The 13,521-nt window shown below is 35.9% G+C and overlaps 2 protein-coding genes across 2 annotated transcripts; both read left to right on the top strand.

Annotated features, from left to right (window-relative positions):
* Positions 1-2,751: 2,751 nt before the first annotated feature.
* GCK72_022844 (uncharacterized protein) lies at positions 2,752-3,683 on the top strand (the record flags this gene model as incomplete). Its single annotated transcript, XM_053735095.1, has 3 exons — positions 2,752-2,843; positions 3,221-3,353; positions 3,591-3,683. The coding sequence occupies 3 exons, from the start codon at positions 2,752-2,754 to the stop codon at positions 3,681-3,683; spliced, it is 318 nt and encodes a 105-aa protein (XP_053578661.1).
* A 2,532-nt stretch (positions 3,684-6,215) lies between these two features.
* On the top strand, positions 6,216-7,353 carry GCK72_022845 (uncharacterized protein; the record flags this gene model as incomplete). Its single annotated transcript, XM_003102865.2, has 3 exons — positions 6,216-6,275; positions 6,535-6,672; positions 7,120-7,353. The coding sequence occupies 3 exons, from the start codon at positions 6,216-6,218 to the stop codon at positions 7,351-7,353; spliced, it is 432 nt and encodes a 143-aa protein (XP_003102913.2).
* Positions 7,354-13,521: the final 6,168 nt, after the last annotated feature.

Below are 13,521 nucleotides of genomic sequence, written 5' to 3' on the forward strand. Positions count from 1 at the left end.
TCTATGGCCACTGAAACAATGATAGACTTTTTTTCCAAAAAATATGAAATTCTGCAATAGAGAAAGTGGAAAAAGGGAAGACTGCACGGGACATCTGGAAAAACTTAGAAAAGTAGACTCAAAATATCTTTCTGATTGAGTCTGTAAAAAATGGCCCTTGAGTTGCTCACTCATTTTTCTGCCATGTTTAATAATGGATAAAAATGAAAACAAATTTAACAGGTTTATTCTCAATCGGATTGCGATGAATATGGAATGTAACTCATACACTACATTATTCCTTCTTTGCCAAACTTTTCTCTTCCTTCTTCCAAGTTTCTCTTCTTTTTTCTTCTTCTCTAGCTTGATCACCTTTTTCTCTATTTTTGTTTCTTTGTTTTTAGCCTTCTTTTTAAAATATGCATCGTATGAATCCCGTTGTATCTTGGTGGTGAATCGGGTACAACAGCTACTGGAAAACAGTAAAATAAAGACCAGCTGGACAGTAAGTTGACAGAGCAGGTAGATGGGAAAAGATAGTGTACTTGGGATTTTCGTTACGAAGAAAAGAATCTGAAAATTGGGAACAATGAGGGTGGAAAACTAGCCCTGTAAATCAAGCAGAGACGGAATTTAATTACGTAATTTTTATCGAAATACATACAAAACGTTTTTATTGACTATATCTTTTTCCTAAAAATCAGTGCAAGAATATTGTGAATTAAAACACTTTAGGAGAAAATGTTTTACATACTAGTCAGGAAAATCTCTAGAACATTGTCATATGGAAGCCACCTCACCTCGTTCATATTTCCAAGATTAATGTTTGAATGTGAGGTGGTGGTACTGTTTTCTGCAAGAGGATATGCACTGCAGATTTTGATGACCCAAGTGAGAACCAAGAATGTTCGAATGATCATAGTTCTGAAAGTAAACGATAAAAAAACTGTGGACAATAAAAAAATGGACAAGGGGGAATAGAAACAAGAAAAGGGGAATGAACACAACTGTCAAGGGCCCGCGAGTTAAACTTGTTCTAACTTCTTCTAAAAAAGGTACTGTCGACCCGGAGGATTCGAAAACTGCAAGAAAATCTGCAAAATGGTCACACGAATCGAGTTATGAACCACTTTTTCCTATGGTTAAGCTTTTTACCGCGAGGCATGCGGTCAACCAAAGTGTCTACCACAGCATATCCACACTTTTTTTGTTGGTAACGCGGTGGTTGTGGCGCGCGTACAAATCTAGAGGCTATGGGTTCGTTGCTCATACAATGCTGAATTTTCCCACTTTATCGCATTTTTTCCTGGTACCACAAATTCGGATAAAAACCAATGTTGTAGAAGTCAAAAGTATCAGATTGATTGATTGGTAACAGTTCTTTTCATAACCCAAAATTCAGTTATATAATCCAAATTTACGATCCGAAATTCGGAATCAATATTGAATCTCAGGATCTCAAACGCAACGATCACGATCAGGCTCTGGATCAATAGGCTAAACATTACGAAACTAGATGTCATGAATGTTCAAAACTTATGATGTAAGATTCATTTTTCATAGTCTTGGATAAAGATTTCAAACAAAATTGTGATCCAAGGTTTTGAAGAAGAATTCTAGTTCCAGAATTTTTGGAGCCAATTCGATTCTGTCAGCAATTTTTCAGTGTGAAAGTATTTGAAATCAAACAGGATACTTAGTTTTTATTGGTTTGTATAAAACGTGAAATTTTTATGTTTGTGTTCCCATTTTTTCGTGGAATCTCTGTTTCTCTGTCGATTTTTGCTTTTTCACTATTCTCTCGTTTTTTTTTAGTAATATTATAGGTGTTTTTCCCAATGATAACCTTTCAAATTCTGAATAGTAGAACCTCTCAAATAAAAAAAAGAACCAATGTATCAAAATTTTAACTCCCGCTTGATCAAATTCCTTGTTGAATTGCGTCGGGTCGGTGGTTTCAATCTTCTTATTGGTAATACTGGTGATTTACTGGTCTCGTATAGTTTTTCGGCTATTTGAATAATCCGGAATAAACGTTCATACTTACATTTCAGCCAATTGAAACTCAAATCATGAACAACATAATCGTTATTTCTGGTCAGAAAAATCATATTTGAGTATTTTAAAATGAATTTTTTGACAATTGGGATCAATTGTGTCATTCTTCTAGTTCTTGGGGTGCATGCCCGTTTACCAGAATATCACAATCATCCTAATTTCGAACCGGCTTTTAATCGTACTAAAAATTTTGTAACTGAGGTAAGTAATTGGCTAAAATCTTACAGATAGAGCTAGCAAGGGAGTACGCACTGTCACAATTTCACATCTGAAAGATATGAGCACATTTATAGAATACAGTGACAAAATGAGTTTTCAACTCTTGGTTTCTTCAGTAGAAATTCCACTTTTTGACATCATCCCAGTCTCCTGATCTCATGTTTAGAAATGCAGACAACAATTGAGTCTCGTAGTTGTAGATGACTAAATTTTTACCAGACCTCACTGTGAAATAATAGATCAGAGAATTGGTTCAATACTCAAACTTACCAGTTTCAAAAACATTTCCAAAATGTAAAAACGTTAACAGTAGAAAACGGCAACTTGTCTCATCGCTTATGGGAACACTGTTTGTTGTTTTCAGAAGGTACTTCTTCATCCTCAATGAAACTTATTTAGATCGTCCTCGCTGGAAACTTTACGGATCCTGATACTCCAGTTTTCGACACCGAATCCAGTTTTCGACACCGTCTCCTAAAAGCTGTTTTAGCTTGCATGGCCTTCATTTTCCTATTCTCTCTTATTGTTGCAACGTGCATTCATGAGTCTCTCCTGAAAAGAAATGAGGATCTGAAGAAGGAAATCGAGTACGAAAAACAAGAAAATTTAAGAGTATGTTTTTTGTTTGTGAATCAACTGACCACCATTTCATTTTCAGCGCGAGGCAATGTTGAGGAGAACTTGAAAATAACACTCTCATTTATAACCAGTATTTCACAAAATACGATATTCAAACATTGTTCTCTGTGCTTTTCCGAGGTGCTAGACAAGTTTGCTGCGTTGATTGTGTAGATTCAATACAAAAAATGTTTTTTCAATTGTTATGTAATTGTGGGAATCTTTAAAACCGTTTTTCGAAACTTTCAAGTAACAAATTTTCTGAATTCATTCTATACATCAATACTTCTCCCGAAAAGGTATATTTTAACTGTTTTTTTTTTCAATGGTAATCTTTAGTTTTCAGAAAGCTTCACCGCTACTTTTTTATCATTTCACTATTCCTCATGACTATCGCTTGCAATGCTGCTGCTCTAGAGGTCGTCCAGGATGAAGATGCAACTGAGTGTCCACCAATTCCATTTATCTCGTTGACACCAGTGAGTGATAACTGCAGAAAGCAACACCACCAAAAAGAAAAATTGAAGAGAATTGAGTTTCAGTGCAACCATATTGTAGGGTTACTGTAGAAGACGTTATTAAAAACAAAATAGCATGAAATCATTTTGAACTTGTGGATAAAATTAACCGTTTTGATGATTGCAAAAAAATTACTGTAAAAGTTACACGCATAAAATGAAAGAAGACAACATATTTTCTTAGTTTATTATCTTCAGACAAATGTCATCGTGATGTATCTCTTCACTTCATTGATCATACATATTTATCTAAATCAAGACGTTCAAAGAGGCAGCAAAGATTCACCGTGAACACCAATCTGGAAATACGCTTTTGTCACGTACCCAACTGGAACCGTCGACTGAAAATAACAGGATAATTTTCATTTGAATGTTTTTTCTGAGCCTTCTGAGATGTTACCTTAAGAATTGTTTTTCAGTGGTCTTCTATAATTTTGTGATTGTTTTCAATAAACAATTATTTGAACATTTCCTATTTTCATGGTCTTTCTAACCTTCCTTTTTTAAGATAGAGTTGTTTCAGCCAAAGCAAAGTTTCACTTGAATTAGTGAAGTTTCGCTAGACTTTTGATTACGCGGCGGAGAGCTAATTCATTTACAGTAAATTTCTTTCAGAATATGCTATATAGCTTAGAGCGAAAAACAGTTTTATGTTCATGGACTAAATATCTATCTTCTCTTTCAATATTTTCATTCCTTATGTTCCCCCGCTTCTCTATCACTTCTTTTTCTTCCTATTCTTCCCATAACTCTAAAATCATAGTGTAATTCCATGATTAACCAATTTGTCATTGAAGGGGACACCATTATTCCAAAATAGAAGGTTTGTTCGATTCGAATCAAATCAGAAAGCCAGGAAAACAAGAAAATTATCATATAGATATGTCCGAATATCAGTCTGAAAAGAGTTATGAGGCCTCACAGTGACCAAACCAAAAAGGGTGAAAAAAGAGCAGAAATTGACTACCACGGAGCGCCCAGCCAATTTACATACTCAACAACTCAGTGGTTCTCAAATGGCAACTGAAACTTTGAGCTATTCTCGGTTCAGCTACCTTTAAAAATTCAAAACGAAATAATTCCCCCAGAAACTATCTCGATATAATCATTCTTTGACTAAACGCCACTTGCGCAGAATTTTTTTTTTGAAATTACACATATCAAGAAAAGGCGCCGTGTGTTGGCATGGCGGCGGTCACATGACAATGGTTCAAAAGTTCATGAAAGACTCAAACACAACTTTACCTTTCTTTGTAATAGAACAGACTGAACAAGTAACATGAAAACTGAAGGTCGGAAAAGTTAAACAAACAATTGTTTATTTGAAGATGGTTTTGAAGAGACATGGGTAAACTGCCGCAATTTTTGAACTTTCTCTTTTGAATCAAAAAGATGGCAAAAAAAAAGAAAAAAAAAAAAAAGATTTTTTGCATAAAAGTCAAATTGAAAAAAAAACGATAGACTGAAAAATAAAGTGACCTGCCGTTCTATTAGAAAATTTACTGTACCTTCATCAACAGAAGCAAATTGACAAACTGAATTTATGGAATTCAACGATTTTCTAGCAAATTGGATACCCGGATCATCTCAATGCTTTCCTTCGGTCTGTACCACTACGATTATCGTTTCTGCAGTAGAAGATTTATTTTATCTAAGTCTATAAATGTTCTTATTGTTGGATCCATTCTTCTTGTCTATTTTAGTTAAAAATAAACAATGCCATCTTCGAAAATGTGTTTAGTTATTTGACACAGACCAATTCAACATGACAACCAATTTGAAATTGGTTTTTGACTCCCCTCTATCTTCTTCTTTCAGTGTTCTCTCTGAGTACACTCGAATTTAAAAACTGGTTTTTCGCGCGGAAGAACACAAAAATTGAATTTCTGTTCAAGTTAGAAGATGATCGGCGGTTTCATCCGTTTTTTTCTTCTCATGACCCCCTGTCAACTTTCTCTCAAATAGTTTAAAGTACCTATTCCACTGTCCAACCAACCAATAAACCATCGTCATGACTTTTCCAGGGCCTTTTTTATTTGCCAATAGTGTTATTTTAGCCCATAGACCCTTCCGACCCGGCTTTTGCTCGGAAATGAGTATTCCAGCCAGCGAGATAGCGTTCATGGAGTGAGTAATGAGAAAATAACGGGACCCTTATTTTTTTTTGACAAGTAGTGAACTCATAAGACCGCCCACTTGGTTTGCCTACTGTACCAAAATTTTATTTGCACTTTTTTCTGTTTTCGGATGTCTTCCTCGCTTCTTTTGTTGGTGTCTTCTCTTGTCTAGGGTTCGGGGCGAGTTCTATTAGTTTTCGCAAACTTGTGTCAAAAATGTCTCATCATTTTACTAACTACATACGGATTATTTCATTCTTTTATTCGTTCTCATGGTTTCTTGGACGAAAGACATAATAATTTAATTTCTGTTCAGGATAGATTATAATCGGATAAACCATTCTTTTTCATTTTCATGAACCGTTCCCTTTCCCTCTATCTATGTACTTTTTCCTAAACAAATTAGGGCACACACATATTCCCTTGGTTGTCCAACCAACCAATTAAATGTCACCATAATCTTTTTCCTTTTTTTTTGAATGTTAACTATGAGTGTTTACTTGGTCTGTACGCCCTTTCTGCTCATTCAAAAAGAGTATTCATGCCATCAAAAGAGGTTTGAATCTCAGAAAAAGAAAACCTCTTTTCTGTTCCTTTTATTACAAATAGTAAACTCACAACCGTCCAATTGATTTGATGTTGTATCTCTTTCAAATTTGTGCTTTTTGTTCGATAAAAAAATTATCAATCTATCTCCGTTTTCAGAATGAAATCCATCATCCTCGCGGTTTGCCTCATGACCCAGCTTGTCCGAATGGAGCCACATGTGAGTAGGAATATACATATCAATTGATATATTACATGGAATACCTAGAGTTAACTGACTCGTTTTAATTAACTCAGAAACTGACCAATCAGGGTCCTCATACCACGAAGTAAAAAAAGGGTACACGAATAGTTTTTGATTTGGAATCACAAATTCCCGGTATTTTAGACTCCTTGATACATATTTGAGTTCCTGACCAACTAAAGTTTACATTTCGTTCCACAAAACGAGCTTTCAAAATTTCCTATCTTAATTTCAGCTCATTTCGGCATCACCACCATCTACCATGACTCCAACCGCCGCTGCCGTAAAAAGCGATTCTTCACTTCTCCACACAATCGCCCCTACCATCGCAAACACCACCGCCATCCCTTTGGATGAGAATACTCTGAAAGCTGTGAGTATTCATATTAGTTAATATATTACTTTGAATACCTAGAGCTAATTTTTTTATTTTTGAATACCTAGAGAATCGTTTTAATTATTTCAGAAACTGAAACAATTAGGGTCCTTATACCAAAAAAGGGACACCATTAGATTAATTTAGGCCTCAAAACTGAATAGTCTCTGATATGAAATCCCCAATTCCCGTAACTTTAGACTTCTTGAGTGGGAGTGTTTTGAGAAATTTTACGATTTTCTTTAGCTTTGAAGCTTAAATAATTGGGTCAGGGGGCAACAAAAACCGAAAAACAAAATTTTGAAGGTTAAACTTCCCTTGTTGAGCATGAGACAATAACAAGGAAGAAGCTGTTGTGTATTTTTTGGCTTCCTGACGTTTCCATCAATTTATTTCTGAGATTTTCTTGGATTGGAAGAGGAAAACTGACTACTTTTTTTTCAGTCAATGCCACCCCTGACCATCACTGAATCGCAACAGGACACTCTGAAACTTGTGTTTCTCATGTTTTTGGTCGCTTTGTTGGTCGTTGTTTATGTTGGATTCGTCAAGCAGAATCGCTTATATTTTGGAATCGAAACAATTCAGCTTCGATCACGCTCCCATCAAAAAATCAGACATGATCTCGGGGAAGAAGAGGAGAAGGAATTTGGAACGAAAAAATTAATGTTTGCCTAATTTTTATAATTTATTGATTCGAATAATTCCATCGAACCCACCTATTATATGACTCCCTTTATAACCCAATACAATTGTAGTTTTTGAATTTTGAATATAAAAAAATTAAATACAAATTTTATCATACAAGTTGTTTTGATAACCCGGTTTTTTTTCAACACCAGGTGCACTCGCTTTAAACCATAAATTCATTCGTTCATTCGAATGGCAAACTATTTTCTCGAAACAGTCTATGGAGAAGGATTGACGGCAGACACTGAATCCATTCTGAGCCGATTACAGGCTAAGCCCGGAACGGATAATAATTGTGTTGAATCGCTGAAAAAAACCATTTGTTTCCATTTTGAATCTAAATTGGCGTTTTTCTACAAATTTTTCAAAAAGTTCGACCAAAACTTGGCCAAAATGGCAGACTATGGTCGCTTCAATAAATATAAAAGCGTTGAACGAGGAATGTTTTCAGATATAATCTATAATTTTCGGAAGTTTTAAAGACAAACTGGAGTGAAATTTAGCCACAGGTTAGAAATTTTGTATATGGTCTTACTAGTTATCAAAGTTTTTCATTCCATGGTTCAAAAACCTTACCAGTTCTGCGAATAAGGTGCGAACCGTCTCGTTGCTACGAGAATGAGTCAGCAGGTAGCACTTGTTCAACTATCCCAGCAAACCACATCGGACGATCAAATTGAGTATCCTTTGAGATGAGACTGCAGAACACCATGAAGGAACATCTTGCAACCTGAAAGACTTCCAACGGAGAGTATCACTTCTAGTTCTGTCAATTGTACTAACCGTCAAAATGCAGTTTCAATGCAGAAATAACGTTCAGAAAAATTATAATCGAGAATTTGGCACCCCACAGACATCCATCGATCAAGTCAACGCAAGGCGGAGGCGGCAGCTTCCCTAGTTTTTCTGTTGCTCATTAGTATTGAGTTATTAGAGGTAGATGAATCCAATAATTTCTGAAATAAAAAATATATGAACTACTCCACCTTCTCAAATCCTTACGTCATAGTTTTCACAGTTTTATGGACATAGGGTTCCATCTGGCAGACACTTCATAAGTCATTTTGACTGAAAACTGCTTTGATTTCCAAACTTCCCGTGGAAAACATCCATAAATAACCTAAAAACATATATTTGTGTATACCGTCGTAACCATTTCCTAATTTTTTGGTCTAGTTTATCGCACTTGACCATCTTGCGCCGCACTTCATTCTTATCATGACAATCTCGATGTCTTTGCAAATCATCGCATATACATGCATCAACAGTTGTTCTTCTCGGTAACATTAAACACAGATTCTCAACAGTAATAGCGGGAACTCTTTTTACAGCAGGTTTCTTGACAAAAGCATTGAGTTTTGATTTGATTCTTCGGATTTTGTGATTTTGAGACCGTTTTCTGGACTGTGTGGAGGTGAAGTTTCAAGACTGCTTCATTTTTTCTTGGAAAGTCATCATGAGACGGTGACTACACGGACGTTCGCGATTAGTTGACTGCTTCTCTTCTCTCATTCGAAAGCCAGAGTTCTGGTTAGTCGGCCTGGAATAGGAAAATGTTTGTATTTATCAGATGATTCCGGATGAGGAAGATGTTTTTTGCAGCTTACTCGAACAGTTAAAGATTGGGTTTTGAGGCTTTAGTTCTAATAATCTGATTTGTCACTTTGACCACTACGAAACCATTTCAACCGGTGAAACCGGTTTTTTTTTTTAGAACGCGCCAATTTTCTCTTTCCATCAAACTAAAAAACGACTGTAGGCTACGAATTTTGTTGGCAACAATATTCGTTTCATTCGTTTTCCTTTCAGAAAGATAAGATAAGGGGTTGCCTTGGTCACATGATGACCTTGTTTGAAGATCATTTACGAAACACTTACCTTTTTGCGATTTGTGGAAATTGCAAAGTCCAAAGGGATTTCATCATGTTGTTACCCATCTCTCCTCTGATGAGCACTTCTGAGGAAAAACAAAACATTTTTCGGTTTGACGGCGCGGCGCGACTGGAAACATTTCCTCACTAAAACGTTCCTGAAATAAGACAATTGAATGAAAAAACAGGAAACATCAAAATGAAACTCGAAAATCTTACAATTTTCCGATTCTTCTAGGTGTGTTTTTTCTCAAACGTCATAATTGTTGAAATACGGGCTTGAATTTTCTCTCCATAAACAAAATATTGATTGTCGGCGTTTGGCGTACACGTTGGACATGCGCGGTCGTCAGGTGACGTTCTCTTCGCATCCTACCAAAAATTGTATCTGTTCTAAAAAATAGAAAGTACTCACTAATTAGTATGAAATATTTGCAATTCAAAGCAGAACGAAGGTGTTATATGCATAGACAGTGTGTTATTGAACGATACAATAGAAAAAAATAAAACTTGAAAAAAACGCGTTTATTCTCATTTATTCCAGTGAATTCTATGAAAACTAGGATTCTGATGTCGTTATTATCGTATTAAACTAGTAAAAAAAACAAAAAAGGAATATAAAAGACAAATAACGGTGTTTTCTAATTAATTGTGAAAGAAAAAAGAGTGTCAAACGACACTCCATCATCCCTCATCGCCTGTTGTTTACTTAATCGCTTTTTCTCTTCCAGCTCTTTTTCGAGAAAAAAGGCTAGAAATTCGATCACTTTTTTTTAGAAAAAAATAGAGAAAAAATTATTGAGTGTTAAAGTTCATGATTTTATGCAGAAATATCTCCGTATTTCTTGGTTTTTGAGTCAGAAAAACTGGTGAAAATCCTAGGCCATCTTCTATTATTTCACTGAACGCTGCATGGAAAAAAACTAATTAATCAAACTTCAAAAAAAAGAGAAATTTATGAAAAAGGCTTTGATAAAAACTTTTTTCTAACATTTAACGAATGCGTATGAATTCTCTTTCCTTAATGTTTTTCTTTGTCTTTTTTTAAATCCAACCTCTTGGAGACTTCTTTCTTCTGAACTAAAATTAGAATTTTAGACGAGCACCTACCTTGCTACTTTTTTCAGAGCAAAAAGGTTCCCCAATCAAAACGCGCTCCAATGCAAAGCAGATATGATCCTTTGGTCCTCCGTTTGTATTTGTATGTCCTAGGAGGCCGTGGAGAACGTCACCGAACCACCGCTCACCTTCAACGCACATTTCGCACACACTAACCGCCGGTCACAAATCAATATTCTGAAGTATTTAGGATAAAATCAAGAAGAAAGAAATTTGAGAAATGCAGTTTTTGTTTGAAACAATACGGTGAGTTTCATGAGTTAATTGTTGCTGTTTTATTCAGCTGCTGTACGTTTTTGCATCTAAATCAAAACTATCTAAATAATCGTATTCTCTATTTCAGAGACCTTTTTATGAGGAGATGTGCTGGTTTTTCATGCATCAAGTATCCAGAGTCATTGAATCGATTTTGGCAACGAGCTGGGCTCCGACATTATGAAATCCTCCTAAACTCGACAATTTCAACAAAGACGCAAAATGAGAATTCGTGCCTGCACCATTGAGATTAGAATGGAAAATAAGAAGATGGGCACAATTAAGACGAAAATGTCGATGGGAACAATATTGTAAGTTTTCGAATTGATTTTTGTTCTTTTCTTCTGTTAGTAACTACCAAATTAATCACTTTTCCTATTTCAGAGAGCTCATCATGCGGAAATCTCTGATATCTAAACTTTAAATCAAAAATACGCTCTGTTCCCAGCAATTCAACAAGTCTCCAGGGTCATTCAACTGAGAAAATAGAAGCCGCATGATGGCATCTTCGTGGATTCAGCATTTCCAGTTTTTCCTTCACTACAACCAGAATTGACAGTCACAACCAGGAATTTGCCGGATCTCTAAAGGTAAGAACTTTGTGAATAATCATCAAAAGTCAATTATGTGATCAAAGCAACTTTCTCATTTTTTATTTTTGAACAAAAACAGAAAATATATCATTGCGAACAGAATTTCTAGACAACACTGGTTTTTTTGTGTTGCTGATAGAGCATATCCTGAACCTAGTTGGAGAAATTCTATTCGCGTTTTCACCAACAAAAAAAACGTTTTGATCTAGTGCAGACGGACCATAACTGTGATCTCTGCTCAAAAATAGAATAAAAAACGATAGTGAATCTTGCAAACACAATGAAATTGAGAAGGGCATCAGTAGAGGGATCACGAAACTGAAATAGGAAATTTTCGTTCACTGTGAAATGCAAAATTATCGAGTTTTTTCAGAAACATCGTATCTGCACCGAATCGGAGTTTTCTACTACAGAAACTTAGTTAAAATGCCGTTATATCCTCAATACTGCCTTTTGGAGCAAAAACAAATTTTGAACTGCAATCTCCCATTGTTGAAACCATAACTAGTCTCTTTGCTGTCCGTTGAACGAGTCGTATGTGGGGAATTTCCAATAAAAATATTATTGAAGTCACTCATACTTTTTTTTTGAAAAATCTGGCGATGCCGACAACATTTTCTCTGGAAACCTGACTTATGAAATCACTGAATGATTCGAATTTTAGCAAATTTTCACAGTTTTCTATTTAAGACCACCTCGAATACATATCTTACGCCGACAGGAGCTGATCAGGAAATCCATGGACACAAATGTATCAATTAAGTGCCATGATACTCACTTCAAGTGTTCAAAGAAGAATACAGATCACTGGAAATAAAAATTCCATCTCAAGACTCAGGAACTAATGATTTCGTAATGATCGTGTTGAATCAAACTGTTCTAGCCTGTTGAGAAGAAAATGGAGATGATGGTCATAAAGAAATTAAATCAGTGTAAGTATTTTTTTTAACCTGAGGATGATGGGTGAAATGTTGCTGAAAGTATGCCAGATTGGAACTTTTTGGAGATCAAAAAATCGGTTTCGGCTACATTTTGGGGTATTTATCATAGAAAAAGTGAGGCTTCCTGAGTTCTTTCTTTCTGACGGGTTCACTCTAACGCCTTCAACAACAAGAAACTCAAATACCTTATGCTAGTAGGAAGATGACGGCGTTAAACGTTCACAAGGAGAAAAATTCAATCTAAACAAGATAGTTAGCAAAGTTATGGTAATAAGAATGAAATGAAACGGACGATGGCCGATTGCGAGTAACCAAGTCTTCAAATAAGGTGAGTACGTGAAAACATTTTCAAGAGAGAACAAATATATGCTATTCATGTTGCAAGATATGCAACCGACGTGTTAAAAATTGAAGTTTCTTTCAAATTTCAGATGATATCCTGACAATCTGGACGTGCTGAATGAAGTTTTACTTTCCACAATTATTGAAATGACACTCATGCGTGAAACGCTGATGATTTGCTGATGATGAAAAACCTGACGAGTCGTAATGTCATGTAAGTTTTCAAAAAACCAGCTCCGAGTAAATTGTGGTATATTTTCAGAAATCACTAATGGATGTTACTGGGATTGGAAACATAATGCCAATGAATTATGGGTATTTGGTTGAAGACGATGATATAGATGACTGGACACCCATAGAATCCAATTTTGCAACTGCAATCCAAACGCCCGTTCTTAGGCCGAAAAAACATGTTTTGACGGTTAGTACAATTGGCAGAACTAGAAAACGATACTCTCCGCAAACATTTTTCTAGGTAAATCCTTCCTCCTTGCTGTGATGTACAAGAAAGGAAATGGATGATCAAGTCCGTGGTGCTCGATCTGATTGGGATGTTGAAGTCGTTGTTGTTGCCTAGCCAGGTAGGCTTCGTGAAGGAATCTTTGAAAAAACAAAATTCGTGAGAATTGCAAAACCTATCAGCTCACCGACGGCTGCTTCCCCTTCTATTGAGTTTTGTTTCAATCAGAAGAACCGCCAGTTTGAAAAACGTCGAAGAACCAACTTCGTAGCCCGTGTATGCGGCGAGTCAGAGAATCAAAGAGAACAATTTCCAGACGCCATTGTCAGAGAGGTAAAATTTAAAATAAATATAACAGAAAATATTAAACTACTGAATTTAGGACTCGTAACACCCGCGATTCCAAAAAGGAATTGCTGATGGAAACCAACGAGTTGGACCCGCCACCATTTAGTAGATCCGCGAACAGTCATTGGTTTGAGCACGAGTAGCTTGGAATCAACCAACTGGACGAGGAAACTCAAAGGACTGAAGAGGAACGTCTCCTAAACACTGTCCAAAACGCCGACAAAAGT

The sequence above is a fragment of the Caenorhabditis remanei genome, chromosome X (genome assembly GCF_010183535.1).
Source record: "Caenorhabditis remanei strain PX506 chromosome X, whole genome shotgun sequence".
NCBI lineage: Eukaryota > Metazoa > Nematoda > Chromadorea > Rhabditida > Rhabditidae > Caenorhabditis > Caenorhabditis remanei.